The sequence below is a fragment of the Temnothorax longispinosus genome, chromosome 6, assembly GCF_030848805.1.
Source record: "Temnothorax longispinosus isolate EJ_2023e chromosome 6, Tlon_JGU_v1, whole genome shotgun sequence".
Lineage (NCBI taxonomy): Eukaryota > Metazoa > Arthropoda > Insecta > Hymenoptera > Formicidae > Temnothorax > Temnothorax longispinosus.
In genome coordinates, this window is record NC_092363.1 from 19,226,750 (window position 1) to 19,253,776 (window position 27,027).

A 27,027-nucleotide genomic window follows, 5' to 3' on the forward strand; every position below is an offset into this window, starting at 1 on the left:
TTAAAGAATATATCAATACAAAGTACAATTAATTTCAGATAATATTAAAATATGTCTTTTTAATATGTTAAGTCTTGTCTGTGATGATATATTGTACGATAATTGATATTTACTAACCCCGATATAAAAGTATAATAATAAATATGATTAATTTGTGTAAAGTTTGCTTCGCCATTAAAATTTTTATTTTTTGCAAGTGTACTTCGCATTTTGAAACAATAAAACTTACTTTTTTATCCAGATGATTTAATTGAAACTTTATCTTTCAATCGAAAAGAACAAAATAAGAAATGATTACCATTTTATGTCAAATATCTTGCATGCGCAATGCGGACTTTGGAAATAGACAGTTATTAGAAAATACGTAATCATTATAAATGCTTTTTTAAAAGATAGCAATCACGGAGATACTGCGCAAAATACTACCGTTTTTTGTGTGCATAAATTTTTTATAAGTATGTTACAGTAACTGTACATTCTTACAATAAATGATAATTGCCGATCGAAGAATGCCATGGTTACACCATGCCTAACAGAGAATTCTTTTAGTTTTGTGTCATTACACGAATAGCCGTTCGCAGTTTTGAAGTTAAATTCGTCGAGTGTACATCGAATAGAATTCTGTATCAGTTTACGTAGAAAGACAAAAGCGAAAAGGTTACATTTAGAAAAGAAGCTCTCTCAATCACACTATTGATACTAAAGTGCATTAATAACGTAATTAATCATTTATAGGTTGTTGTCAATAACTTATTCTGCTGTTTTCTCGTGACAAGTCACTGATCATGTTCAAGTGGTCATCGAATTTTCAAGGAAAACCTAGTGGCAAACAAAAAAAAGAAAAACGCCGATTGTTTCACGCCAAGAACTTTCAATCCCTGATGTATCCGTGCTTCACTTTTTGTCGTATTCTTGGAATATTTCCATACAAGATGAACGCTTCAACTTTCAAAGCTTCAAAACCATACATCTACATTTTGTCGACCGTCGTTGCCTGCGTTTGTGGTATTTACGAATTGATAACGCAGTTGCGTTCTTTCTTCTTTGGAAGAATCAATAGGTTTTTTTTACCCTGGACTCTTGCAAATTGCTGCGTCATTGTGTTTGGCAGTTTTATAATTATCGTCTCGTTTATTCTAAGCGGCCCGCGAATGCGTTTGCTCCAGATTATATTGAAGATCTCTTCAAGATTGCCCTCGGAATCATATGAGGAGCTATCTAAACTAATCCATGCTAAGGATATCATCGGTTTTCCATTAGCTGGGTTTATATTGATATGCACTCCTATGGTAGACATACATATCTTATTTTATTTCTATATCAATCTAGTGGTATTTCAGATGGATATGTTATACATAAATTGTGTTTGTGTATTAAAAGCATGTTTTAAAAGAATCAATGACAATCTGGCAAACATGAGAAGAGTCGTAGTAAATAATGAGCCACATATCCTTAGACTAAATTGTCATGACCAGGGAAATAAATTTCTGATTATGGAGCTCAAGGCTTTGAAGAGGCAACATTTGGCAATCAGTGATACAGTACGGATGCTAAACATAATTTTCAGTTTGCAGCTTGTTGCTACAATAGTCATGATTTTCTTTAATATCACTGGCCATGTGTACTATTACATAATAGTCTGGAATTTTTTAAACAACCACCCTATAAATGTTGTATCATATCACGCGTACTTTCTCTCAAGCATAGTGTACATGTTTATAAAAATAGCATTGATAGTGTGGGCCTGCGAAACTGGTAAAAATCAAGCTTTGCAAATCAGCACTTCCATTTATGATGTATTTAACAACACCAGCGATGAACAAATAAAAAATGAAGTATGTACAATAGATAAAATACTAAAGTTTTATACTTGTGGCTTATATATCAAAACACTTTTTGTCACATTAAATCTATCATATTCATGTATAATTTTTCAATTTTATATTTAATAATTTCACAATTTCAGTTACAACTGTTTTCCTTGCAAACGCTTCATTGCGATAATAGATTTTCTGCAAAAGGTTTTATTGTGGATGCGAAGCTTCTCGCTATGGTGAGTGATATATTTTTATTAGTTAGTAATTATAATTCATAAATTTAATTAATAATTAATAGGATGTGCATTATTTACTTTCTTAATCTTGCTTTTAGATAGTGGGTAGCATCACCACGTATGTAATAATATTATTTCAATTTAAAAATCTGTCATATTCTTGTGAGAGAAAGACGACAAATAATAATACAGAAGTAATCTAATTAAAAAAAGATATATAATTTAGTAAAGAAATGCGTTTCTAGATATCAGAAATAATTGGCTGTTATATGTATATTGATTTTCGTCTATTTATTGATGTGAGTGAAATATCGCTTAACTTTTCACATTTGTACAGATACATGTACATATTTATATGAATATAAAAATATTGTAAAAATAATGTTCCGTGTACATGTTAACATTTAACAGAAAATAAAATTTCAACATTCTATTTACTTAAATACACCATATAATGTCTCACCCTTAATATCTCATGATAATTATCGAATGTTGTAAAGTAATTGATTCATATTGATTCATGCGAATATTGCAAGGTCTGTGTCGCCTATTTTATATGTGCACATCTAATTTCTCGAGTCGTATGACAATTACACACCATTCGTTGCAACCAATTTCAAAAATGACAAATGCCGATCGAAGAACGCCATGGTTACTTCACGACTAACAAATAGTTTCCACAGTTCTGTCTTTGTGTTTCACATAGCATTTCCTCGCAGTTTTAATCATAAACTCATCGAGTGCAGATAGAGCGAAGATTTTACGCCAGTTTACGCATTTTTTATGAAAAGACGAATTGGATTACATTCATTGTTAGAAAAGAAGCACTTAATGACATTAATACAGTGTACCAGTTAATAACATTTAGGCCATTTATTATGATATAGACTGTTACTTCTCTATGAATATCTGCTAATCATGTTAAGTTCAAAAATCCAGAGGCATACTAACAATAAGTGCAACATGCAAAAAAAATGGCGACTGTTCCACGCCACGGATTTTCAATCATTAATGTATCCTTGCTTCATCTATTTTCGCATTCTCGGAATATTTCCGTACAAGATCAACTCTTCGACTTTCGAGGCTTCAAAACCACGTTACATTCTGTCGACCGTAATTATCTGTGTCTGCTGTGTTTTGGACTTGGCATTTATTTATAATATTGGCGTTTCTAAGAGCTTCAACTTCGGAGACGCAACCAGAAATTTTGAATCTATAAGTTTCTACACGATCAGCGGTTTCGTTTTAATTGCCACGCATGTCTTGAGCGGTCCGCGTATGCGCTTGTTACAGACTATGTTGGAGATTTCTGCGAAACTACCTTCGGAGTCGTATCAAAAGTTATCCAGATTGATTCATGCCAAGGACATCTTTAGTATTATCTTCTTAGTCGTGCATGTATGCGTATTTTTTTCTAAAACACAGATATTTAAATTGACCTGGTCGAATGTCCTCTTGATACTGTTCACAATATACTTGGATGTGCTGACATTTCAAATGAATATGATGTACATGAATTGTGTTTGTGTATTAAAAACTTGTTTCAAGAGAATCAATGACAATCTGATGGACATGCAAAAGCTCGTGGTAAACGACACGAAGCTAAATGTTCACAGCTTGATGTGGCAAAGAAATCAATTTTTGTTGCTAGAACTTAAAACCCTTCAGAAACAGCACTTGACAATCAGTGAAACAGTGCACATGCTGAACATTATCTTTAGCGCGCAACTTCTTGTTACTATAGTTCTGTCCTTTACTGAAATCACTTTTGAACTGTACTTCTATGTAGTGCGCTGGCAAGATGGGATATTCATTACTTTAGAGTGGCAGTTTCTTGATGTTATTCTAATATCTATGACGTATTATTCTATGAAGGTAATACTACTTGTGTGGGCCTGTGAGACCGGCAAGAATCAAGCTAACGAAATCGGCACCACCATTCACGACGTACTTATTAGCACCACAGATGAACAAATAAAAAACGAGGTAGTAAAATTGTAATGTTATTTATACATTTTTCTGAAAATATACTGCATGTGGATTTTTAGAACAATTATTCTCCTAATATAATTACGTTTACCAATTCCATTTTTCATTCCTGTATTTAATTATTTTGCGATTTGATATTGCAGTTACGGTTGTTTTCTTTACAAATATTGCATTGCAAGAATACATTTTTGACGAAAGGTCTCACTATGGATGCAACGCTTCTCACAGCAGTAAGTAACCAATTATTTAATGAATTATTATTTAATTATTTAATTATTTATTAAAGTTATTTAATTAATTAATTATTTAATTAATTAAATCTATATTGTATATATTTTTTAGATGGCGGGCAGCATTACGACGTACATGTTGATATTGATACAATTCTTGATTACAGCACATTCTTGCGATGACAAATCAATATTACACAAGTAATCCAATTATACAAAAAAGATAGTTAAAGAAAAAAAGGTAGTTTATTTATATTTATAGAATTGCTAGTGTTTATTTAATGTTCCAAAGTTATGCGATAAAATTTTGCTAGTATAATATTCTGTAAATATAAAAAAGAAGAAAATGTTACTAAACGTAGATTCGGAAATTATTACTTTGTTTTATTATCATATTACTTAGAAAAAAAAGTTCATTTATCATCATCTTTGTTACTAATTTGTAATATATATTTTAAACACGTATATTCAGCTTTGTTCGCTATCCCTTTTTTCTTCTATTGCTTTAAATATGCAAACTTGGTAATATTTATATTACGCATATATTAATAAACAATTTGCTTTTATTTAATTTAAATTATTTTTTCTTTCACAATATCTCTTCACAAATATTTCCTTTCCTCAGAAGATATCTAATTGTAAGACATAATCGCACTTAAAATGGATTTTATATTTGACTTCTGAAAACGGCGCATACAACATATTACGCGCACGCTGTTTGCAGTTTTATTTACTAATAATAATTCGATGAAATTTTCCAAAGACTTAATGTGATCGGCTCATTATTACAATAATAACATTTGCGCCTTTTTATATGTAACTTTATTTTACTGTCGTTCACAAGTATAATACCTTGAAAGCTACCTTGAAATTAATTTTTAAGTGCATATCTGTTAATTTCGTCTGCTAGAGAAGTACATCAAATTATTGTTATCTAAGTAATTACATTAATTCTAATCAAGATAATAGTATTGTTTTTACCTTATCCTATAACTCAATTCATTACATCCGTTACCCTTTCGTTTCCCGCTAGTAATATCAGTATTTTTTTAAATATGCACAGCACAATGCAATACGTTGTTATACAATATATTTAAAAAATAAGAAAATATAGAAAATCATTAATACATTTTAATAGATTTTCAAAAATTCAAAATATTTTGTAATTATGATTAATCCTAAATTACGTCTGGAAAATAAACACTATTTATCAAATTAAACAAATGTACTAAATATTTTTTATTAAAACTTATGATGACATAAGATACAGATAAGTACTCATGCGTGCGCGCAAGCGTGTGTTTTTATAATTAAAAATATTAAATATCGTCGTTTATCAAAATGTGTATAAAATCGTCAACTACAATGTAGACAAATGTTTTGTGAATTTTTACAGATTTTTTAAATACTTTACGGTAAAAAAAATAACGTCAGAACTGTGACAGACCTACGTATGCACTGGAAAAATACCGAAAAAAACGTAATAATAAATATTACCTAATAAATTACAGTAAAATTACAAATATATTACCTAACTCTTAAAAATTATTAATTATTTTAGATATTTTATAGTTCATGCTTCCTGATTTTGAATAATAAAATGCATTGTTAGTACATCTCAGCAATTACATTTAGCATTCCATTTACTAATAAATGACAGATCAAATCGCGCCATGGTTACTTCATGACTATACGATCGAGTGGTGCCTTACATTGTGTCGTAGCAACTGCTCGCAATTTTAAACTGGAACTTGTCAAATGTGGATGGAAAAAAAAATTTAATTCAATGTACATTTGCAGTAAAACAATAAACTTTTAAGGATAAAACTAAAAAAAAAAAGAAACTTGCAATCGTGCTCGCATTAATTTAAAGTGAGTCATATGTCACAACAATTACACAATTAATTATTTGTTTGTGCAATTCATCCCAAGAGTGATATATACCGATTAAAATACCATGGTTACTTCACAAGTAACATAGTATATAGCTCCTTCAGTATTGCCTTTATGTTTTGACGCAGCATTTTTTCGCAGTTATGAAGTTAAACTCATCGAGTACGGGACAAAGACTTCCTGTCAGTTTATACATTTGTTACAAGTTAAATTTGATTACAGAAAACAAACCATAACACTTACATTAATACAGTGTATCGATTAACAAGGTTTAGGCTGTGTAGATTACGATACTATAGACTGTGATTTTGTCACAAGTTTCCGCTAATATTCAGTTTAAAAATCCAAAAACACGCTAAAGGCAAAATGTGGAAAAGATGGTGGTTATTCAACGCCACAGACTTTCAATCTTTAATGTATCCCTGTTTTGTCTTTTGCCGTATTCTCGGAACATTCCCATACAAGATCAACACTTCGACTTTCAAGGCTTCAAAACCACGTTACATTCTGTCGACCGTAATTATCTGTGTCTTCTGTGTATTCAACCTGAAATATTTTAATGATATGGCTACTTATAAAGTAATCGACTTTGGAGACGTAAACAGAAATTTTGAATTTTCAACTTTCTATACATTCAGCAGTTTCATTGTAATTATCACGCATGGTTTGAACGGTCAACGAATGCGCTTTCTCCAGACCGTAATAAAAATCTCTTCAAGACTGTCTCTGGAGTCGTACAAGCAGTTATCCAGATTAATTCACACCAAGGACATCTTTGGTTCCTTCTTTCTTATCGGATTAGTTTTTATGTATTATTACATGGAACCCATCGATATCATCTTCATGATATTTTACTTGTACACAGTTCTACACAATTTTACAATGGATATGTTGTACATGAACTGTGTTTGCATATTAAAAGCCTGTTTCAAGGAAATTAACAATAATCTTCTACACATGCAAGAATTAATAGTAAACAATAAACCATATGTTCCCATAATGTTCTACTACGAGCAAAGAAATGCATTGCTGATAATGAACCTTAAGGCTCTGAAGAAGCAACATCTGATGGTCAGCAACGCAGTACAGATGCTGAATAAAATTTTCAGTTTGCAACTTCTTGCTTCGACAGCTATGAACTTTACTCAAATTATTTTTGGATTGTATCAACATGTGCAGTGGTATAATAGATTGTTAATAAATTTGGATAAACAGTTCAGTGTAATACATTTAATAACTACGATGCATTACGTTATAATAATGGTGTTACTTGTATGGGCTTGCGAGACCGGCAAGAATCAGGCTAAAGAGATCCGTACCACGATTCACGATGTACTTAACAGCAGCAGAGATGAGCAAATAAAAAATGAGGTAGTGGAAATGCAATTTATTTTGAATATTTTTCTTATAATCCATTGCATGCGCTAATGCGGTTTTATACATTAAATCTATTTGAGTATAATTACAATTTCCTGTACTTAACAATTTTGCATTATAGTTGCAGTTATTTTCTTTGCAAATATTGCATTGCAAAAATACATTTTCTGCCAAAGGTCTTAATGTAGACGCAACGTTTCTCGCTACAGTGAGTACTCGAACGTTTGCTTTAATTAATGAAATTTATCACGTTTATTTTTCCTTTGTGCTTTTAGATGGTGGGTACCATTGCTACATACATGCTAATTTTGCTACAATTTTTGATCATATCACATTCTTGTGATGAAAAATCTGCAATTAATAGTACGTGAATAATGTAATCCCACGAAAAGAGATAATCAAGAAGAAATGTTGGATTATGACTTCTCGTTAACTTCGTTTTGGATACAATCAATAGGAAGCTGAAATTTCTTCTCGGGAAACACACACACACACACACACACACACACACACACACAGGAAGTTGTTATTAACTGATATTTAAAAATCACCGTTTTATTTAGACACTGTAATTCATACTTCCTATTTTGAGTAGTAAAATGCATTGTTAATACATATCGGCAATTACATATTATTACATTAAGCACTACATTTAATAGATGATATGTCGAAAAGCGCTATGGTTACTTCATGACTAACATACGATCGAGTAATGCCTCACTTTTTGTCGTAGCAATTGCTAGCAATATCAAACACGAACATGTCAAATGTGGATGCAAAAAAAAAAGAGTTTATTTTAATGTGCATTTAAAGTAAAAATAAACTTTTAAAGATTAAACTAAAAAAATATACAATAATCTTACAACCATGTGCGCATTAATCTATAGTGAGTCACATGTCGCAACAACTATCTACTCAATTAATTAGTCCCTTGTATAATTCATCCCAAGAGTGATAAATACCGATCGAAAAACGCCATGGTTACTTTACAAGTAACACAGTATATAGCTCCTTTAGCATTGTCTTTGAGTTTGACGCAGCATTTCTTCGCAGTTTTGAACTTAAACTCATCGAGTGTAAGACGGTCAGTTTACACCCTCGTTACGAAGAGTTAGATCTGTATACACTTATTGTTAGAAAACAAGCAATTACATTTACATTAATATAGTGTATCAATTAATACTGTTTAGGCTGTACATTATAATACCATAGACTGTGATTCACGAATTTCTGCTAATCATATTTATTTCGAAAATCCAAAAAGCACGTCAAGAGCAAAATGTGGAAAAGATGGCTGTTCCACGCCACGGACTTTCAATCTTTAATGTATCCTTGTTTCATCCTTTGCCACATTATGGGAACATTTCCATACAAGATCAACGCTTCGACTTTCGACGTTTCAAAATCACGTTACATTCTGTCGACCGTAATTATCAGCGTCTTCTGTCTATTAGACCTGAAATATTTTTATGATATGGCTATTTATAAGGTAATCAACTTTAAAGACGTAGCCAGAAATTGTAACGCTATGATCTTCTATACGATCTGCGGTTTCGTTATAATTATTACGCATGTTTTGAGCGGTCATCGAATGCGCTTGCTCCAGACCATAATGAAGATATCTTCAAGACTGTCTCCGGAGTCATACAAGAAGTTATCCAGATTAATTCACGCAAAGGATATCTTTGGTTCATTTTATCTTATCGGGATAATTTTTATATATTTCTACGTGCTACCTATGAATATCATCTATATAATATTTACATTGTACGCAATGCTACATAATTTTACAATGTATGTTGTACATAAACTGTGTTTGTGTATTAAAAACTTGTTTCAAAGAAATTAATAATAATCTTCTACACATGCAAGAACTAATACTAAACAATAAACCATGTGTTCCCATGATGTTCTACTACGAGCAGAAAAATACATTCCTGATAATGAACCTTAAGGCTCTGAAGAAGCAACATCTGATGATCAGCGACGCAGTGAAAATGTTGAACATAATTTTCAGTTTGCAACTTCTTGCTACAATATCCATAACCCTTTCTGTAGTTATTTTTGGACTGTACTTCCATGTAGTGCAGTATAATAAATACAATGGATTGTTCATTAATTTAGATAAAGAAATCGGTTTGGTATTCTTAGGCATGTCATATCAAATAATAAAAGTAGCGTTGCTTGCGTGGGCTTGTGAGACCGGCAAGAATCAGGCTCAAGAGATCCGTACCACGATTCACGATGTACTTAACATCAGCAGAGATGAGCAAATAAAAAATGAGGTAGTGGAAATGCAATTTGTTTTGAATATTTTTCTTATAACCTATTGCATGCGCTAATGCGGTTTTATACATTAAATCTATTTGAGTATAATTACAATTCCCTGTACTTAACAATTTTGCATTATAGTTGCAGTTATTTTCTTTGCAAACATTGCATTGCGAAAATACATTTTCTGCCAAAGGTCTTAATGTGGACGCAACGTTTCTCGCTACAGTGAGTAATCAATTATTTGGTTCAATTAATAAAATTTATAATGTTTATTTTTTTTGTGCTTTTAGATGGCGGGTACCATCGCTACATATATGCTAATTTTGTTACAATTTTTGATGATATCGCATTCTTGTGATGAGAAATCTGCAATCAAATAGTACATGAATAATGTAATCCCACGGAAGGAGGTAATCAAGAAGAAATGTTAGATTATGACTTCTCATTGTCTTTGTTTTTGATATAATCAACAGGAGGCTAAAATTTCTCCTCAGGAAACATACATACATAAAGAAGTTGTTAATAACTAATTTTCAAAAATCACTATTTTATTTAGACACTGTAATTAATGCTTCTTATTTTGAGTAATAAAATGCATTGTTCGTACATCTTTTAGCAATATTTACATATTATTACATTAAGCATTGCATTTAGATGGCAGATCGAAGAGCACCATGGTTATTTCATGACCAACATACGATCGAGTAGTGCCTTAGTTTTTTGTCGTAGCAATTATTCGCAATATTAAACTAAAACTTGACAGATGTGGATGGAAAAGAAAGAGTTTATTTCAGTGCATTTGTGCAGTGAAAGAAACTTTTAAGGTTTAAACTAAAAAAAAAAGAAATAATCTTGCAATCATGCTTGCATTAATCTATCCTAAGAGTGATAAATACCGATCGAAGAACGCCATGGTTACTGTACAAACAACACAGTATGTAACTCCTTCAGCATTGCCTTTGTGTTTGACACAGAATTTCTTCGCAGTTATGAATTTAAACTCATCGAGTACGGAAGAAAGGCTTCCCGTCAGTTTAAACCTTCGTTGCGAAGAGTTGAATTTGGTTACACTTATTGTTAGAAAACAAGCAATTACTTGTGCACTAATATAGTGTATCGATTAATAATGTTTAGGATGTAGATTATGATACCATAGACTGTGATTCTATCACGAATTTCTGTTAATCATATTTAATTCAAAAATCCAAAACCACGTCAAGAGCAAAATGTGGAAAAGATGGCTGTTCCACGCTACGGACTTTCAATCCTTAATGTATCCTTGTTTCATCCTTTCCCGCATTTTCGGAACATTCCCGTACAAGATCAACGCTTCGACTATCGAGACTTCAAAACCACGTTACATTCTGTCGACCGTAATTATCTGTGTATACTGTGTATTAGACGTGAAATTTATTTGTGATATGTCTATTTATAAAGTAATCAACTTTGGAGACGTAACCAGAAATTTTGAGGCTTTCACCTTCTATACGTTCTGTGGTTTCATAGTAATAACTACACATGTTCTGAGTGGTCAACGAATGTGCTTGCTCCAGACCATAATGAAGATCTCTTCAAGACTGTCTCCGGAATCGTACAAGAAGTCATCCAAATTAATTCATGCCAAGGACATCTTTGGTTTCTTCTTTCTTACTGGGATAACTTTGATGTATTTCTACGTGGTACCTGTCGGTATCATCTATACAATATTTATATTGTACACAAACCTGCAAAATTTTACAATGGACATGTTGTACATAAACTGTGTTTGTGTAGTAAAGGCTTGTTTCGAGGAAATTAATAATAATCTTTTACACATAAAAGAATTTTTAGTAAACAATAAACCATGTGTTTCCATGATGTTTTATTACGAGCAGAGAAGTCCATTTCTGATAATAAACCTCAAGGCTCTGAAGAAGCAACATCTGATGATCAGCGACGCAGTAAAAATGTTGAACATAATTTTTAGTTTGCAACTTCTTGCTACGATATTTATAACCTTTTCTGAAGTTATTTTTGGACTATACTTCCATGTAGTACAGTATAATAAATACAATGGATTGTTCATTAATTTAGATAAAGAAATCGGTTTGGTATTCTTAGGTACGACATATCAAATAATAAAAGTAGCGTTGCTTGCGTGGGCTTGTGAGACCGGCAAGAATCAGGCTCAAAAGATCCGTACCACGATTCACGATGTACTTAACATGACCAGAGATGAGCAAATAAAAAATGAGGTAGTAAAAATACAATTTATTTTAAATATTTTTTTTAAACATATTGAATACGTTAATGCGGTTTTATACATTAAATCTATTAGAGAATAATTACATTTTCCTGTACTTAACAATTTTGCATTATAGTTGCAGTTATTTTCTTTGCAAACATTGCATTGCGAAGATACATTTTCTGCCAAAGGTCTTAATGTGGACGCAACGTTTCTCGCCACAGTGAGTACCCGATCGTTTGCTTATTTAAATAATGAAATTCATCAGGTTTATTTTTCTGTTGTTCTTTTAGATGACGGGTACCATCACTACATACATGCTAATTTTGCTACAGTTTTTGATCATATCGCATTCTTGTGATGAAAAACCTGCAATCAATGGTACATGAATAATGTAATTCCATAAAAAGAAATAATCAAGGAGAAGTGTTGGATTATAAATTCTCGTTGTCTTCATTTTGGATACAATCAATAAGAAGCTGAAATTTCTCCTCTAAAAACATATGCAAAAAGTAATTATTAACTAATTTTTATAAATCACTATTTTATTTAGACACAGTAATTCATGTTTCCTATTTTGAGTAATAAAATGCATTGTTAGTGCATCTCAGCATTTATTTATTATTACATTAAGCATTGCTTTTGATAAATGACGGATCGAAGAGCGCTATGGTTACTCCATGACAAACATACGATCGAGTAATGCCTTACTTTTTGTCGTAGCAATTGCTAACAACATTAAACTGGAACATGTCAAATGTGGGTTGAAAAAAATGAGTTTACTTCAATTTGTATTTGCAACGAAAAAATAAACTTTTAAAGATTAAACTTAAAAAAAAGTTGCAATCGTGCTCGCGATAATCTAAAGTGAGTCATATGTCACAACAATTACCCAATTAATTAGTTCATTGTAAAATTTATCCCAAGAGTGATAAATACCGATCGAAGATCGCCATGGTTACTTCACAACAAGTAACATAGTATATAGCTCCTTCAGCATTGCCTTTGTGTTTGGCAGCATTTCTTCGCAGTTATGAACTTAAACCCATCGAATGCGAGACAAAGACTTCCTGTCAGTTTACACCTTTGTTACAACAAGTTGGATGTGATTGCAGAAAACAAGCAGTTACTTGCATTAATACAGTGTATCGATTAATAAAGTTCAAACTGTAGATTATGATCCTATAGACTGTGATTTTATTACAAAATTTTGCTAATTATATTCAGATTAAAAATCCAAAAGCACAAGAGCAAAATGTGGGAAAGATGGCGGTTATTCCACGCCACAGACTTTCAGTCCTTAATGTATCCCTGTTTCATCTTCTGCCGCATTCTCGGAACATTCCCATACAAGATTAACGCTTCGACTTTCGAGGCTTCAAAACCGCGTTACATTCTGTCGACCGTAATTATATGTATCTTCTGTGTATTAGACCTGATATTTATTCGTGATACAGTTGTTTCTAAAGTAATCGACTTTAGCCACGTAACCCAAAGTTTTACTACTTTGTGTTTCTATACGTTCAGCGGTCTCATTATAATTATCACGCATGTTTTGAGCGGTCCACGAATGCGCCTGCTCCAGACCATAGAAAAGGTCTCTTCAAGACTGTCGCCGGAGTCATACAAGAAGTTATCCAGATTAATTCACGCCAAGGATATCTTTGGTCTTTTCTATCTCATCGGGTCAATTTTTATATATTTCTACATGCTGGGACATGTCAATATTATGCATATAATACTTGCAGTGTACACAGTTCTACATATATTTACAATGGATATGTTGTACATGAACTGTGTTTGTGTATTAAAAGCCTGTTTCAAGGAAATTAACAATAATCTTCTACACATGCAAGAATTAATAGTAAACAATAAACCATACGTTCCTATGATGTTCTACTACAAGCAGAGAAATGCATTCCTGATAATGAACCTTAAGGCTTTGAAGAAGCAACATCTAACGATCAGCAACGCAGTACAGATGCTGAACAAAATTTTCAGTTTGCAACTTCTTGTTACGATAACTATGAACTTTTCTCAAATCATTTTTGGACTGTATTACTATGTGCAGTGGTATTATAGATTGTTCATCAATTTGCATAAACAGTTTGGTATAACATTCTTAACAACTACAGCGTATTACGTTATAAAAATGGTGTTACTTGTATGGGTTTGCGAGACTGGCAAGAATCGGGCTGAAGAAATCCGTACCACGATTCACGACGTACTTAATATCAGCAGAGATGAGCAAATAAAAAATGAGGTAATAAAAGTGCAGTTTATTTTGTATATTTTCCTTATGACCTATTGCATGCTAATATAGCTTGTACACGTTAAATCTACTTATTTATAGTTACATCTTTTTATTCTGTACATAACTGTAAGTTTTGCATTACAGTTGCAGTTATTTTCTTTGCAAATATTGCATTGCGAGAATACATTTTCTGCCAAAAGTCTTAATGTGGACGCACAGTTTCTCGCTACAGTGAGTAATCGAATGTTTGGTTGAATTAATAAAATTTATCATGTTTATTATTTTTATTGTGTTTTTAGATGGCGGGCACCATTACTACATATTTGTTAATTGTGCTACAATTCTGGATCATATCACAATCTTGTGATGAAAAATCCGCAATCAATAGTACATGAATAATGTAATCCCATAAAAGGAAATAATCAAGGAGAAGTGTCCGATTATGACTTCTCGTTGCCTTTGTTTTGGATACAATCAAGAGGAAGTTAAAATTTCTTCTCGGAAAACATACACACATGAAGTTGTTATTAACTAATTTTTAAAAATCATTGTTTTATTTAGACACTGTAATTCATGCTTCCTATTTTGAGTAATAAAATGTATTGTTAGTACATGTCGGCAATTACATATTATTACATTAAGCATTGCATTTGATAGATGACAGATCGAAGAGCGCTATGGTTACTCCATGACAAACATGCGATCAAATAATGCCTTACTTTTGGTCGTAGCAATTGCTAATAACATTAAACTGGAACATGTCAAATGTGGGTTAAAAAAAAATAAGTTTACTTCAATTTGCATTTGCCACGAAAAAATAAACTTTTAAGGATTAATCTTAAAAAAATAAAAATCTTGTAATCATGCTCGTATTAATCTAAAATGAGTCATATGTCACAACAAGTACACAATTAATTAGTTCTTTGTATAATTCATTTTAAGACTGACAAATACCGATCGAAGAACGCCATGGTTACTTCACAAGTAACATAGTATATAGCTTCTTCAGCACTGTTTTTGTGTTTGACGCAGCATTTCTACGCAGTTTTAAACTTAAACTCATCGAGTGTAAGACAGAGACTCTTTGTCAGTTTACACCCTTGTTACGATGTTGGATTTAATTACACTTATTGTTAAAAAACAAGCAATTACATTTGCACTAATACAGTGTATCGATTAATACTGTTTAGGCTGTACATTATAATACCATAGACTGTGATTCACGAATTTCTGCTAATCATATTTAATTCAAAAATCCAAAAGCACGTCAAGAGCAAAATGTGGAAAAGGCGGCTGTTCCACGCCACGGACTTTCAATCTTTAATGTATCCCTGTTTTATCTTTTGCCGTATTCTCGGAACATTCCCATACAAGATCAACGCTTCGACTTTCAAGGCTTCAAAACCACGTTACATTCTGTCGACCGTAATTATCAGCGTCTTCTGTTTATTAGACCTGAAATATTTTTATGATATGGCTATTTATAAGGTAATCAACTTTAAAGACGTAGCCAGAAATTGTGTCGCTATGACCATCTATACGATCTGCGGTTTCATTGCAATTATCACGCATGTTTTGAGCGGTCCACGAATGCGCTTGCTCCAAACCATAATGAAGATCTCTTCAAGACTGTCGCCGGAGTCTTACAAGAAGTTATCCAGATTAATTCACGCCAAGGACATCATTGGTTTCTTCTATGTTATCGGCTTATTTTCAATATATTTCTACGTGCTACATTTCAATATTGTATATATAATATTTACATTGTACACAGTACTGCATAATTTTACAATGGACATGTTGTACATAAACTGTGTTTGTGTACTAAAGGCTTGTTTCGAAGAAATTAATAATAATCTTCTACACATAAAAAAATTTATAGTAAACAATAAACCATGTGTTCCCATAATGTTTTATTACGAGCAGAGAAGTCCATTTCTGATAATAAACCTTAAGGCTCTGAAAAAGCAACATCTGGTGATCAGCGACGCAGTGAAAATGTTAAACATAATTTTCAGTTTGCAACTTCTTGCTACGATAGTCTTAACCTTTTCTGAAATTACTTTTGGACTGTACCTCCATATAATACAGTATAATAGAGAAAATGGATTGTTTATCAAGTTGGATATAAAGATTGGTTTGGTATTCTTAAACATGATACATCACACTGTTAAAATGACGTTACTTGTGTGGGCTTGCGAGACTGGCAAGAATCAGGCTCAAGAGATCCGTACCACGATTCACGATGTACTTAACATCAGCAGAGATGAGCAAATAAAAAATGAGGTAGTAAAAATACAATTTATTTTGAATATTTTTTTAAACATATTGCATGCGTTAATGGAGTTTTACACATTAATTATATTTGAGTATAATAACATTTTTCTGTACTTAACAATTTTGTATTACAGTTGCAGTTATTTTCTTTGCAAACACTGCATTGCAAAAATACATTTTCTGCCAAAGGTCTTAACGTGGACGCAACGTTTCTCGCTACGGTGAGTAATCAATTATTTGGTTCAATTAATAAAATTTATAATGTGTATTTTTTTGTGCTTTTAGATGACGGGTACCATCGCTACATATATGCTAATTTTGCTACAATTTTTGATCATATCACATTCTTGTGATGAAAAATCTGCAATTAATAGTACGTGAATAATGTAATTCCATAAAAGGAGACAATCAAGAAAAAATGTTAGATAATAATTTCTCGTTGTCTTTGTTTTTTAAACAGTCAATAGAAGACTGTACTTTTTCCCCACGGAAACATACATACCAAAAATTGTTATTAATTAATGTTTAAAAATCACTATTTTATTTACACTGTAACTCATGCTTCTTATTTTGAGTAATAAAATGCATTGTAAGTATATCTTAGCAATTACATATTATTTTACATTAAGCACTGCAATTAATGTGACAGATCGAAGAGCGCTATGGTTACTTCATGACTAACATATATCAAGTAATGTCTTACTTTTTGTCGTAACAATTGCTAGCAATACTAAACTGGAACTTGTCAAATGTGGGTGGAAAAGAAAGAGTTTATTTTAATGTGCATTTACAGTCAAAATAATTTTTTAAAGATTAAACTAAAAAATAATAATAATCTTGCAATCATGTGCGCATTAATCTATAGTGAGTCACATGTCGCAACTACTACTCAATTAATTAGTTTCTTGTATAATTCATCCCAAGAGTGATAAATACCGATCGAAGAATGCCACGGTTACTTTACAAATAACACAGTATATAGCTCCTTCAGCATTGCCTTTGTGTTTGACGCAGCATTTCTTCACAGTTATGAACTTAAACTCATCGAGTACGGGACGAAGACTTCCTGTCAGTTTATACATTTGTTACGACAAATTAGATTTAATTACAGAAAACAAACCATAACCATTGCATTAATACAGTGTATCGATTAATAAGGTTATTTAGGCTGTGTAGATTACGATACTATAGACTGTGATTTTGTTACAAGTTTCCGCTAATGTTCAGTTTGAAAATCCAAAAACACGTTAAGAGCAAAATGTGGAAAAGATGGTGGTTATTCAACGCCACAGACTTTCAGTCCTTAATGTATCCCTGTTTCATCTTTTGCTGTATTCTCGGAACATTTCCATATAAGATTAATGGTTCGACTTTCGAGGCTTCAAAACCACGTTACATTCTGTCGACCGTAATTATATGTGTCTTCTGTGTATTAAGCTTGATGTTTATTCGTGATGTAATTGTTTCTAAAGTAATCGATTTTAGACAAGTAACGCAAAATTTTTGGTCATCGAGTTTCTGTATGTTCAGCGGCTTCATTATAATTATCACGCATGTTTTGAGCGGTCCGCGAATACGCTTGCTCCAGACCATAATGAAGGTCTCTTCGACACTGCCTCCGAATTCGTACCAGAAGTTATCTAGATTAATTCACGTCAAGGACATTTTTGGTACATTCTATCTTATCGGATTAATTTATATATATTTCTACATGACACACGACGATATTATCAATGTAATATTTTCAACGTACACAGTTCTACATATATTTACAATGGATATGTTGTACATGAACTGTGTTTGTGTATTAAAAGCCTGTTTCAAGGAAATTAACAATAATCTTCTACACATGCAAAAATTAATAGTAAACAATAAACCATGTATTCCCATGATGTTCTACTACAAGCAGAGAAATGCATTTCTAATAATAAACCTTAAGGCTTTGAAGAAGCAACATCTGATGGTCAGCAACGCAGTACAGATACTGAATAAAATTTTCAGTTTGCAACTTCTTGCTTCGACAGCTATGAACTTTACACAAATTATTTTTGGACTGTATCACCATGTGCAGTGGCATAATAGATTGTTTATCAATTTGGATAAACATTTTGGTATATTATTCTTAATAACTACACTGTATTACTTTAAAAAAATGTTGTTACTTGTATGGGCTTGCGAGACCGGCAAGAATCGGGCTAAAGAGATCCGTACCACGATTCACGATGTACTTAACAGCAGCAAAGATGAGCAAATAAAAAATGAGGTAGTAAAAGCGCTATTTTATATTTTATATTTTTTTCTGATTGCATGCTAATATATGGCTTGTACACGTTAAATCTACTTGATTATAATTTCATCTTTCTATTCTGTACTTAACTGTAAATTTTGCATTTACAGTTGCAGTTATTTTCTTTGCAAATATTACATTGCGAAAATACATTTTCTGCCAAAGGTCTTAATGTGGACGCACCGTTTCTTGCTACAGTAAGTAATCGAGCGTTTGCTTGAATTAATAAAATTTATTATTGTTTACATGTTTATTATTTTCATTGTGTTTTTAGATGACGGGCACTATTACTACGTATCTGTTAATTGTGCTGCAATTCTTGATCATATCGCATTCTTGTGATGAGAAATCTGCAATCAAATAGTACATGAATAATGTAATCCCACGGAAGGAGGTAATCAAGAAGAAATGTTAGATTATGACTTCTCATTGTCTTTGTTTTTGATATAATCAACAGGAGGCTAAAATTTCTCCTCAGAAAACATACATACATAAAGAAGTTGTTAATAACTAATTTTAAAAAATCACTATTTTATTTAGATACTGTAATTAAAGCTTCTTATTTTGAGTAATAAAATGCATTGTACGTACATCTTTTAGCATTTACATATTATTACATTAAGCATTGCATTCAGATGGTAGATCGAAAAGCGCCATGGTTACTTCATGACTAACATATGATCGAGTAATGCCTTACTTTTTGTCGTAGCAATTATTCGCAATATTAAATTGAAACTTGTCAAATGTGGTTGGAAAAGAAAGAGTTTATTTTAATGTCCATTTACAGTAAAAAGAAATTTTTAAAAATTAAACTAAAAAAAAATAATAATATTGCAATCATGTGCACATTAAAATCTATAGTGAGTCACATGTCGCAACAACTACTCAATTTTAATTAGTTCCTTGTATAATTCATCCCAAGAGTGATAAATACCGATCGAAGAATGCCATGGTTACTTTACAAGTAACACAGTATATAGCTCCTTCAGCGTTGTCTTTGAATTTGACGGAGCATTTCTTCGCAGTTTTAAAGTTAAACTCATCGAGTGTAAGACGGTCATTATCGTTACGAAGAGTTGGATCTGAACATACACTTATTGTTAGAAAACAAGCAATTACATTTACACTAATATAGTGTATCAATTAATACTGTTTAGGCTGTGCATCATAATATCATAGACTGTAATTCACGAATTTCTGCTAATCTTATTTATTTCAAAAATACAAAAGCACGTCAAGAGCAAAATGTGGAAAAGATGGCTATTCCGCGCTACGGATTTTCAATCTTTAATGTATCCTTGTTTCATCCTTTGCCACATTGTGGGAACATTTCCATACAAGATCATCGCTTCGACTTTCGTGGCTTCAAAATCACGTTACATTCTGTCGACCGTAATTATCTGTGTCTTCTGCGTATTAGACCTGAAATATTTTTATGATGTGGCAATTTATAAGGTAATCAACTTTAAAGACGTAGCCAGAAATTGTGACGTTATGACCTTTTATACGATCTGCGGTTTCGTTATAATTACTACACATGTTTTGAGCGGTCATCGAATGCGCTTGCTCCAGACTATAATGAAGATCTCTTCAAGACTGTCTCCGAAGTCATACAACAAGTTATCCAGATTAATTCACGCCAAGGACATCATTGGTTTCTTCTATGTTATCGGCTTATTTTCAATATATTTCAACATGGTGCATATGAATATTGTATATGTAATATTTACATTGTACTCAGTACTACATAATTTTACAATGGACATGTTGTACATAAACTGTGTTTGTGTACTAAAGGCTTGTTTCGAAGAAATTAATAATAATCTTCTACACATAAAAGAATTTATAGTAAACAATAAATTATGTGTTCCCATAATGTTTTATTACGAGCAGAGAAATCCATTTCTGATAATAAACCTTAAGGCTCTGAAGAAGCAACATCTGATGATCAGCGACGCAGTGAAAATGTTGAACATAATTTTCAGTTTGCAACTTCTTGCTTCGATAGTCTTAACCTTTTCTGGAATTATTTTTGGACTGTACCACCATATAGTACAGTATAATAGAGAAAATGGATTGTTCATCAAGTTGGACAAAAAGATCGGTTTGATATTCGTAGACACGATATGTTACTTTATAAAAATGGCGTTACTTGCATGGGCTTGCGAGACTGGCAAAAATCAGGCTCAAGAGATTCGTACCACGATTCACGACGTACTTAACACCAGCAGAGATGAGCAAATTAAAAATGAGGTAATAAAAATGTAATTTATTTTGAATACTTTTCTTCTAACACATTGCATGCGCTAATGAGGTTTCACATATTAAATATATTTGAGTATAATTACATTTTCCTGTACTTAGCAACTTTGCATTACAGTTGCTGTTATTTTCTTTGCAAACATTGCATTGCAAAAATACATTTTCTGCCAAAGGTCTTAATGTGGACGCAACGTTTCTCGCTACGGTGAGTAATCGATTATTTGTTTCAATTAATAAAATTTATAATGTGTATTTTTTTGTGCTTTTAGATGGCGGGTACCATCGCTACATATATGCTAATTTTGCTACAATTTTTGATCATATCACATCCTTGTGATAAAAAATCTGCAATCAATAGTACCATGAACAATGTAATTCCATAAAAGGAGACAATCAAGGAAAAATGTTAGATAATAACTTCTCGTTGTCTTTGTTTTTGATACTGTCAATAGAAGACTGTACTTTTTTTCCTCGGGAAACATACATACAGAAAGAGTTGTTATTAATAATTGTTTAAAAATAACTATTATATTTACACTGTAACTCATGCTTCTTATTTTAAATAATAAAATGCATTATAAATATATCTCAGCAATTACATATTATTTTACATTAAACACTGCATTTAATGTATGACAGTTCGAAGAGCGCTATGGTTACTTCATGACTAACATATATGATCAAGTAATGTCTTACTTTTTGCCGTAACAATTGCTAGCAATACTAATTAGTTTAAACTGGAACTTGTCAAATGCGGGTGGAAGAAAAAAGAGTTTACTTCAATTTGCACTTGCAGTAAAAGAATAAACTTTTAAGGATTCAGGTTAAAAAAATAGTCTTGCAATCATGCTCGCATTAATCTAAAATGAGTTATATGTCACAACAATTAAACCATTAATTAGTTCATTGTGTAATTCATCCCAAGAGTGATAAATACCGATCGAAGAACGCCATGGTTACTTCACAAGTAACATAGTATATAGCTCTTTCAGCATTTTCTTTGTGTTTGACGCAGCATTTCTTCGCAGTTATGAACTTAAACTCATCGAGTACGGGACAAAGACTTCCTGTCAGTTTATACATTTGTTACGACAAGTTAAATTTGATTACAGAAAACATACCATAACACTTGCATTAATCCAGTGTATCGATTAATAAGGTTTAGGCTGTGTAGATTACTATAAACTGTGATTTTGTTACAAGTTTCCGCTAATGTTCAGTTTGAAAATCCAAAAGCACGCAAAGGGCAAAATGTGGAAAAGATGGTGGTTATTCAACGCCACAAACTTTCAGTCCCTAATGTATCCTTGTTTTATCTTTTGCCGTATTCTCGGAATATTCCCATATAAGATTAACGCTTCGACTTTCGAGGCTTCAAAACCACGTTACATTCTATCGACAGTAATTATATGTATCTTCTGTGTACTAAACCTGATATTTATGCGTGATATAATTGTTTTTAAAGTAATCGATTTTAGACACGTAACCCAAAATTTTGGGTTATCGAGTTTCTATATGTTCAGCGGCTTCATTATAATTATCACGCATGTTTTAAGCGGTCCACGAATACGCTTGCTCCAGACCATAATGGAGATCTCTTCGACACTGCCTCCGAAGTCGTACCAGAAGTTATCCAGATTAATTCACGTCAAGGACATTTTTGGTACATTCTATCTTATCGGATTAATTTGTATGTATTTCTACGTGGCACATGTCGATATTATCCATGTAATATTTTCAACGTACATAGTTCTACATACATTTACAATGGACATGTTGTACATGAACTGTGTTTGTGTATTAAAAGCCTGTTTCAAGGAAATTAACAATAATCTTCTACACATGCAAGAATTAATAGTTAACAATAAACCATATGTTCCCATAATGTTTTACTACAAGCAGAGAAATGCATTCTTGATAATGAACCTTAAGGCTTTGAAAAAGCAACATCTGATGGTCAGCAACGCAGTACAGATGCTGAACAAAATTTTCAGTTTGCAACTTCTTGCTACGACAGCTATGAGCTTTTCTCAAATCATTTTTGGACTGTACCGCCATGTGCAGTGGTATAATAGATTGTTTCTTAATTTGGATAAACAGTTCGATATATTATTCTTAACAACTACAGTGTATTACTTTATAAAAATATTGTTACTTGTATGGGCTTGCGAGACCGGTAAGAATCAGGCTGAAGAGATCCGTACCACGATTCACGATGTACTTAACGGCAGCAGAGATGAGCAAATAAAAAACGAGGTAGTGAAAACGCAATTTAATTTTTATTTTTTTCTGATTGTATGCTAATATGACTTGTACACGTTAAATTTACTTGATTATAAATTCATCTTTCTATTCTGTACATAACTGTAAATTTTATATTACAGTTGCAGTTATTTTCTTTGCAAATATTGCATTGCGAAAATACATTTTCTGCCAAAGGTCTTAATGTGGACGCACAGTTTCTCACTACAGTGAGTAATCAAGCGCTTGCTTTAGTTAATAAAATTTATCATGTTTATTATTTTCATTGTGTATTTAGATGGCGGACACCATTACTACATATTTGTTAATTGTGCTACAATTCTGGATTATATCACTTTCTTGCGATGAAAAATCTGCAATCAATAGTACATGAATAATATGTAATCCCATAAAAGGAAATAATCAAGAAGAAGTATCCGATTATGACTCCTCGTTGTCTTCGTTTTGGATAAAATCAATAGGAAGCTGAAATTTCTTCTTGTGAAATTTCGGGAAACGTACACACAGGAAGTTGTTATTAACTGATTTTTAAAAAATCACTGTTTTATTTAAACACTGTAATTCATGCTTCTTATTTTGAGTAATAAAATGCATTGTTGGTACATGTCGGCAATTACATATTATTACATTAAACACTACATTTAATAGATGATATGTCGAAAACCGTTATGGTTACTTCATGACTAACATACGATCAAGTAATGCTTACTTTTTGTCGTAGCAATTGCTAGCAAAATTAAACTGGAACTTGTCAAATGTAAGTGAAAAAAGAAGAGTTTAGTTTAATTTGCAGTTTGCAGTAAAAAATAAACTTTTGTGGATTAAACTTAAAAAAATAAAAACCTTGTGATTATTCTCGCATTAATCTAAAATAAGTCATATGTCACAACAAGTACACAATTAATTAGTTTCTTTTGTAATTCATCTTAAGTTTGACAAATACCGATCGAAGAACGCCATGGTTACTTCACAAGTAACATAGTATATAGCTTCTTCAGCACTGTTTTTGTGTTTGACGCAGCATTTCTTCGCAGTTATAAACTTAAATTCATCGAGTACGGGACGAAGACTTCCTGTCAGTTTATACATTTGTTACGACAAGTTAGATTTAATTACAAAAAACATACCATAACACTTGCATTAATACAGTGTATCGATTAATAAGGTTTAGGCTGTGCAGATTACGATACTACAAACTGTGATTTTGTTACAAGTTTCCGCTAATGTTCAGTTTAAAAATCCAAAAACACGCTAAGGGCAAAATGTGGAAAAGATGGTGGTTATTCAACGCCACAGACTTTCAGTCCTTAATGTATCCCTGTTTCGTCTTTTGCCGTATTCTCGGAACATTCCCATATAAGATTAACGCTTCGACTTTCGAGGCTTCAAAACTACGTTACATTCTGTCGACCGTTATTATATGTGTCTTCTGTGTATTAAACCTGATATTTATTCGTGATATAATTGTTTCTAAAGTAATCAATTTTAAACATGTGACCCAAAATTTTGTGGCTTCGAGTTTCTATATGTTCAGCAGCTTCATTATAATTATCACGCATATTTTAAGCGGTCCACGAATGCGCTTGCTCCAGACTATAATGGAGGTCTCTTCGACGCTGCCTCCGAATTCGTACCAGAAATTATCCAGATTAATTCACGTCAAGGATATTTTTGGTACATCCTATCTTATCGGATTAATTTATATATATTTCTACGCGGCACACGTCGATTTTATCAATATAATATTTTCAACGTACACAGTTCTACATATATTTACAATGGATATGTTGTACATGAACTGTGTTTGTGTATTAAAAGCCTGTTTCAAAGAAATTAACAATAATCTTCTACACATGCAAGAATTAATAGTAAACAATAAATCATACGTTCCCATGATGTTCTACTACAAGCAGAGAAATGCATTCCTGATAATGAACCTTAAGGCTTTGAAGAAGCAACATCTGATGGTCAGCAACGCTGTACAGATGCTGAACAAAATTTTCAGTTTGCAACTTCTTGCTACGATAACTATGAACTTTTCTCAAATCATTTTTGGACTGTATCAACATGTGCAGTGGTATAATAGATTGTTTATCAATTTGGATAAACAGTTCGGTATATTATTCTTAATAACTACAGTGTATTACTTTAAAAAAATGTTGTTACTTGTTTGGGCTTGCGAGACCGGCAAGAATCAGGCTGAAGAGATCCGTACCACGATTCACGATGTACTTAACAGCAGCAGAGATGAGCAAATAAAAAATGAGGTAGTAAAAGTGCAATTTAATTTATATTTTTTTCTGGTTGCATGCTAATATGGCTTGTACATGTTAAATCTACTTGATTATAATTTCATCTTTCTATTCTGTACTTAACGGTAAATTTTGCATTTACAGTTGCAGTTATTTTCTTTGCAAATATTGCATTGCGAAAATACATTTTCTGCCAAAGGTCTTAATGTGGACGCACCATTTCTCGCTACAGTGAGTAATTGAGCGTTTTCTTGAATTAATGAAATTTATTATTGTTTACATGTTTATTATTTTCATTGTGTTTTTAGATGGCGGGCACCATTACTACATATTTGTTAATTGTGCTACAATTCTTGATCATATCACAATCTTGTGATAAAAAATCTGCAATGAACAGTACATGAATAATGTAATTCCATAAAAGAAGATAATCAAGGAGAAATTTTAGATCATGACTTTTCGTTGTTTTCGTTTTTGATACAATCAATAAGAAGCTGAAATTCCCTCTCGGGAAACAAACATACAAACAAAACAGCACCGTGTTCACTACCAATAATACAGTAAAATGTCCTAGTTTATAATACCGTATGTGCCCGGTATCTCAGAAAAATTTAATAATGTGAACCAGATATAGAAATGTTGATGAGCTTTATTTCAATTTTAATAAACTCAAAAACTTTATCAAAGCACAAAAAACCATTCTTCCTGTCCATTTTAATATAAATATTGTTTATAAAATTTTCTGCGGCGATATAGATGCAACTTAAATTTGAGACAAACTGTAAGACAGTTAAGAACTATTTCTAATTTCAGAATATTGTTACGATCCGTAGAAATACACCAACTTATAAATATCAAAATTTTTGACAAAGAAAAATTTTCACCTACACGTTTTTAATTTCAGAGATGGCCCACATTTAATTACAAAAGAATATAGCCTTAATTTACAAACTGATACCAATACCAAATGTCTACATCACGTATATGTCTCCAGTTTAAATAATTTTTGAAAAAAATGTATTAAAAAAATTTTTTAACTTTACAAAAATAATGACAAAAGTAAGAATATTTTAAAAAATATTACATTCTTGGAAAATCTAGATACATAATTGTAAATACATAACGCCGTAAAAAAAATTTGCTTAAAACATTTTTTAGATATCTGAAGGTGTTGTTTCATCTCTTAAATCGCATAGTGAGCATGTATAAGTAATCTTTTATATATATCTCTTATATTTTTTATGTTGAACAACATATTTCAAAGAGAAACAAATTAGTTCTGAATAGTTACGATATGCGTTTTATGAGAACATCTCATATAGCATATTGAAGGTACTCGTTTGAGTTTCATTTACCAGTAATAATTTGCTTAAATTATCCTTTAGAAATGTAA

General features: G+C 31.9%; 6 protein-coding genes across 9 annotated transcripts; all 6 read left to right on the plus strand.

Annotated features, from left to right (window-relative positions):
- The first annotated feature begins 246 nt into the window (after positions 1-246).
- On the plus strand, positions 247-5,394 carry LOC139815246 (uncharacterized). 2 transcript variants are annotated; one of them, XM_071782029.1, is made up of 6 exons: positions 247-657; positions 736-1,835; positions 1,967-2,053; positions 2,152-4,039; positions 4,186-4,272; positions 4,385-5,394. In XM_071782029.1, exons 4-6 carry the CDS (start codon positions 2,972-2,974, stop codon positions 4,475-4,477), a joined length of 1,248 nt encoding a protein of 415 aa, XP_071638130.1. In that variant the 5' UTR covers positions 247-657; positions 736-1,835; positions 1,967-2,053; positions 2,152-2,971; the 3' UTR covers positions 4,478-5,394. The 2 variants fall into 2 exon arrangements, with proteins under 2 accessions (XP_071638130.1, XP_071638129.1); XM_071782028.1 differs by having other exon boundaries at positions 247-1,835.
- Positions 5,395-9,406: 4,012 nt separating this feature from the next.
- LOC139815059 (uncharacterized) lies at positions 9,407-15,310 on the plus strand. Its single transcript, XM_071781663.1, has 5 exons — positions 9,407-12,050; positions 12,177-12,263; positions 12,334-14,303; positions 14,439-14,525; positions 14,594-15,310. The coding sequence occupies exons 3-5, from the start codon at positions 13,296-13,298 to the stop codon at positions 14,687-14,689; spliced, it is 1,191 nt and encodes a 396-aa protein (XP_071637764.1). The 5' UTR covers positions 9,407-12,050; positions 12,177-12,263; positions 12,334-13,295; the 3' UTR covers positions 14,690-15,310.
- A 118-nt stretch (positions 15,311-15,428) lies between these two features.
- On the plus strand, positions 15,429-21,882 carry LOC139815058 (uncharacterized). 2 transcript variants are annotated; one of them, XM_071781662.1, is made up of 5 exons: positions 15,429-18,834; positions 18,969-19,055; positions 19,133-21,111; positions 21,239-21,325; positions 21,390-21,882. In XM_071781662.1, the coding sequence occupies exons 3-5, from the start codon at positions 20,104-20,106 to the stop codon at positions 21,501-21,503; spliced, it is 1,209 nt and encodes a 402-aa protein (XP_071637763.1). In that variant the 5' UTR covers positions 15,429-18,834; positions 18,969-19,055; positions 19,133-20,103; the 3' UTR covers positions 21,504-21,882. The 2 variants fall into 2 exon arrangements, 1 of the variants encoding a protein (XP_071637763.1); XR_011732655.1 differs by having other exon boundaries at positions 15,436-18,834.
- On the plus strand, positions 16,203-16,952 carry LOC139815445 (putative gustatory receptor 28b). The gene is made up of 3 exons (XM_071782375.1): positions 16,203-16,580; positions 16,706-16,792; positions 16,857-16,952. Exons 1-3 carry the CDS (start codon positions 16,203-16,205, stop codon positions 16,950-16,952), a joined length of 561 nt encoding a protein of 186 aa, XP_071638476.1.
- A 248-nt stretch (positions 21,883-22,130) lies between the features above and the next one.
- On the plus strand, positions 22,131-26,535 carry LOC139814760 (uncharacterized). Of its 2 annotated transcripts, XM_071781241.1 has the most exons (3): positions 22,131-23,376; positions 23,505-23,591; positions 23,660-26,535. In XM_071781241.1, the coding sequence occupies exons 1-3, from the start codon at positions 22,333-22,335 to the stop codon at positions 23,753-23,755; spliced, it is 1,227 nt and encodes a 408-aa protein (XP_071637342.1). In that variant the 5' UTR covers positions 22,131-22,332; the 3' UTR covers positions 23,756-26,535. The 2 variants fall into 2 exon arrangements, with proteins under 2 accessions (XP_071637342.1, XP_071637341.1); XM_071781240.1 differs by having other exon boundaries at positions 23,505-26,535.
- LOC139815446 (putative gustatory receptor 28b) lies at positions 25,278-26,038 on the plus strand. Its single transcript, XM_071782376.1, has 3 exons — positions 25,278-25,649; positions 25,779-25,865; positions 25,943-26,038. Exons 1-3 carry the CDS (start codon positions 25,278-25,280, stop codon positions 26,036-26,038), a joined length of 555 nt encoding a protein of 184 aa, XP_071638477.1.
- Positions 26,536-27,027: the final 492 nt, after the last annotated feature.

Coding starts and splice junctions, on each gene's coding strand:
- LOC139815246 (XM_071782028.1), top strand. CDS start 2,972: ATGTTAAGTTCAAAAATCCAGAGGCATACTAACAATAAGTGCAACATG. Junction 4,040..4,185: donor ATGAACAAATAAAAAACGAG/GTAGTAAAATTG, acceptor TTGATATTGCAG/TTACGGTTGTTTTCTTTACA. Junction 4,273..4,384: donor ATGCAACGCTTCTCACAGCA/GTAAGTAACCAA, acceptor TATATTTTTTAG/ATGGCGGGCAGCATTACGAC.
- LOC139815059 (XM_071781663.1), top strand. CDS start 13,296: ATGTGGGAAAGATGGCGGTTATTCCACGCCACAGACTTTCAGTCCTTA. Junction 14,304..14,438: donor ATGAGCAAATAAAAAATGAG/GTAATAAAAGTG, acceptor TTTGCATTACAG/TTGCAGTTATTTTCTTTGCA. Junction 14,526..14,593: donor ACGCACAGTTTCTCGCTACA/GTGAGTAATCGA, acceptor TTGTGTTTTTAG/ATGGCGGGCACCATTACTAC.
- LOC139815445 (XM_071782375.1), top strand. CDS start 16,203: ATGTTTTATTACGAGCAGAGAAGTCCATTTCTGATAATAAACCTTAAG. Junction 16,581..16,705: donor ATGAGCAAATAAAAAATGAG/GTAGTAAAAATA, acceptor TTTGTATTACAG/TTGCAGTTATTTTCTTTGCA. Junction 16,793..16,856: donor ACGCAACGTTTCTCGCTACG/GTGAGTAATCAA, acceptor TTGTGCTTTTAG/ATGACGGGTACCATCGCTAC.
- LOC139815058 (XM_071781662.1), top strand. CDS start 20,104: ATGTGGAAAAGATGGCTATTCCGCGCTACGGATTTTCAATCTTTAATG. Junction 21,112..21,238: donor ATGAGCAAATTAAAAATGAG/GTAATAAAAATG, acceptor TTTGCATTACAG/TTGCTGTTATTTTCTTTGCA. Junction 21,326..21,389: donor ACGCAACGTTTCTCGCTACG/GTGAGTAATCGA, acceptor TTGTGCTTTTAG/ATGGCGGGTACCATCGCTAC.
- LOC139814760 (XM_071781240.1), top strand. CDS start 22,333: ATGTTCAGTTTGAAAATCCAAAAGCACGCAAAGGGCAAAATGTGGAAA. Junction 23,377..23,504: donor ATGAGCAAATAAAAAACGAG/GTAGTGAAAACG, acceptor TTTATATTACAG/TTGCAGTTATTTTCTTTGCA.
- LOC139815446 (XM_071782376.1), top strand. CDS start 25,278: ATGTTCTACTACAAGCAGAGAAATGCATTCCTGATAATGAACCTTAAG. Junction 25,650..25,778: donor ATGAGCAAATAAAAAATGAG/GTAGTAAAAGTG, acceptor TTGCATTTACAG/TTGCAGTTATTTTCTTTGCA. Junction 25,866..25,942: donor ACGCACCATTTCTCGCTACA/GTGAGTAATTGA, acceptor TTGTGTTTTTAG/ATGGCGGGCACCATTACTAC.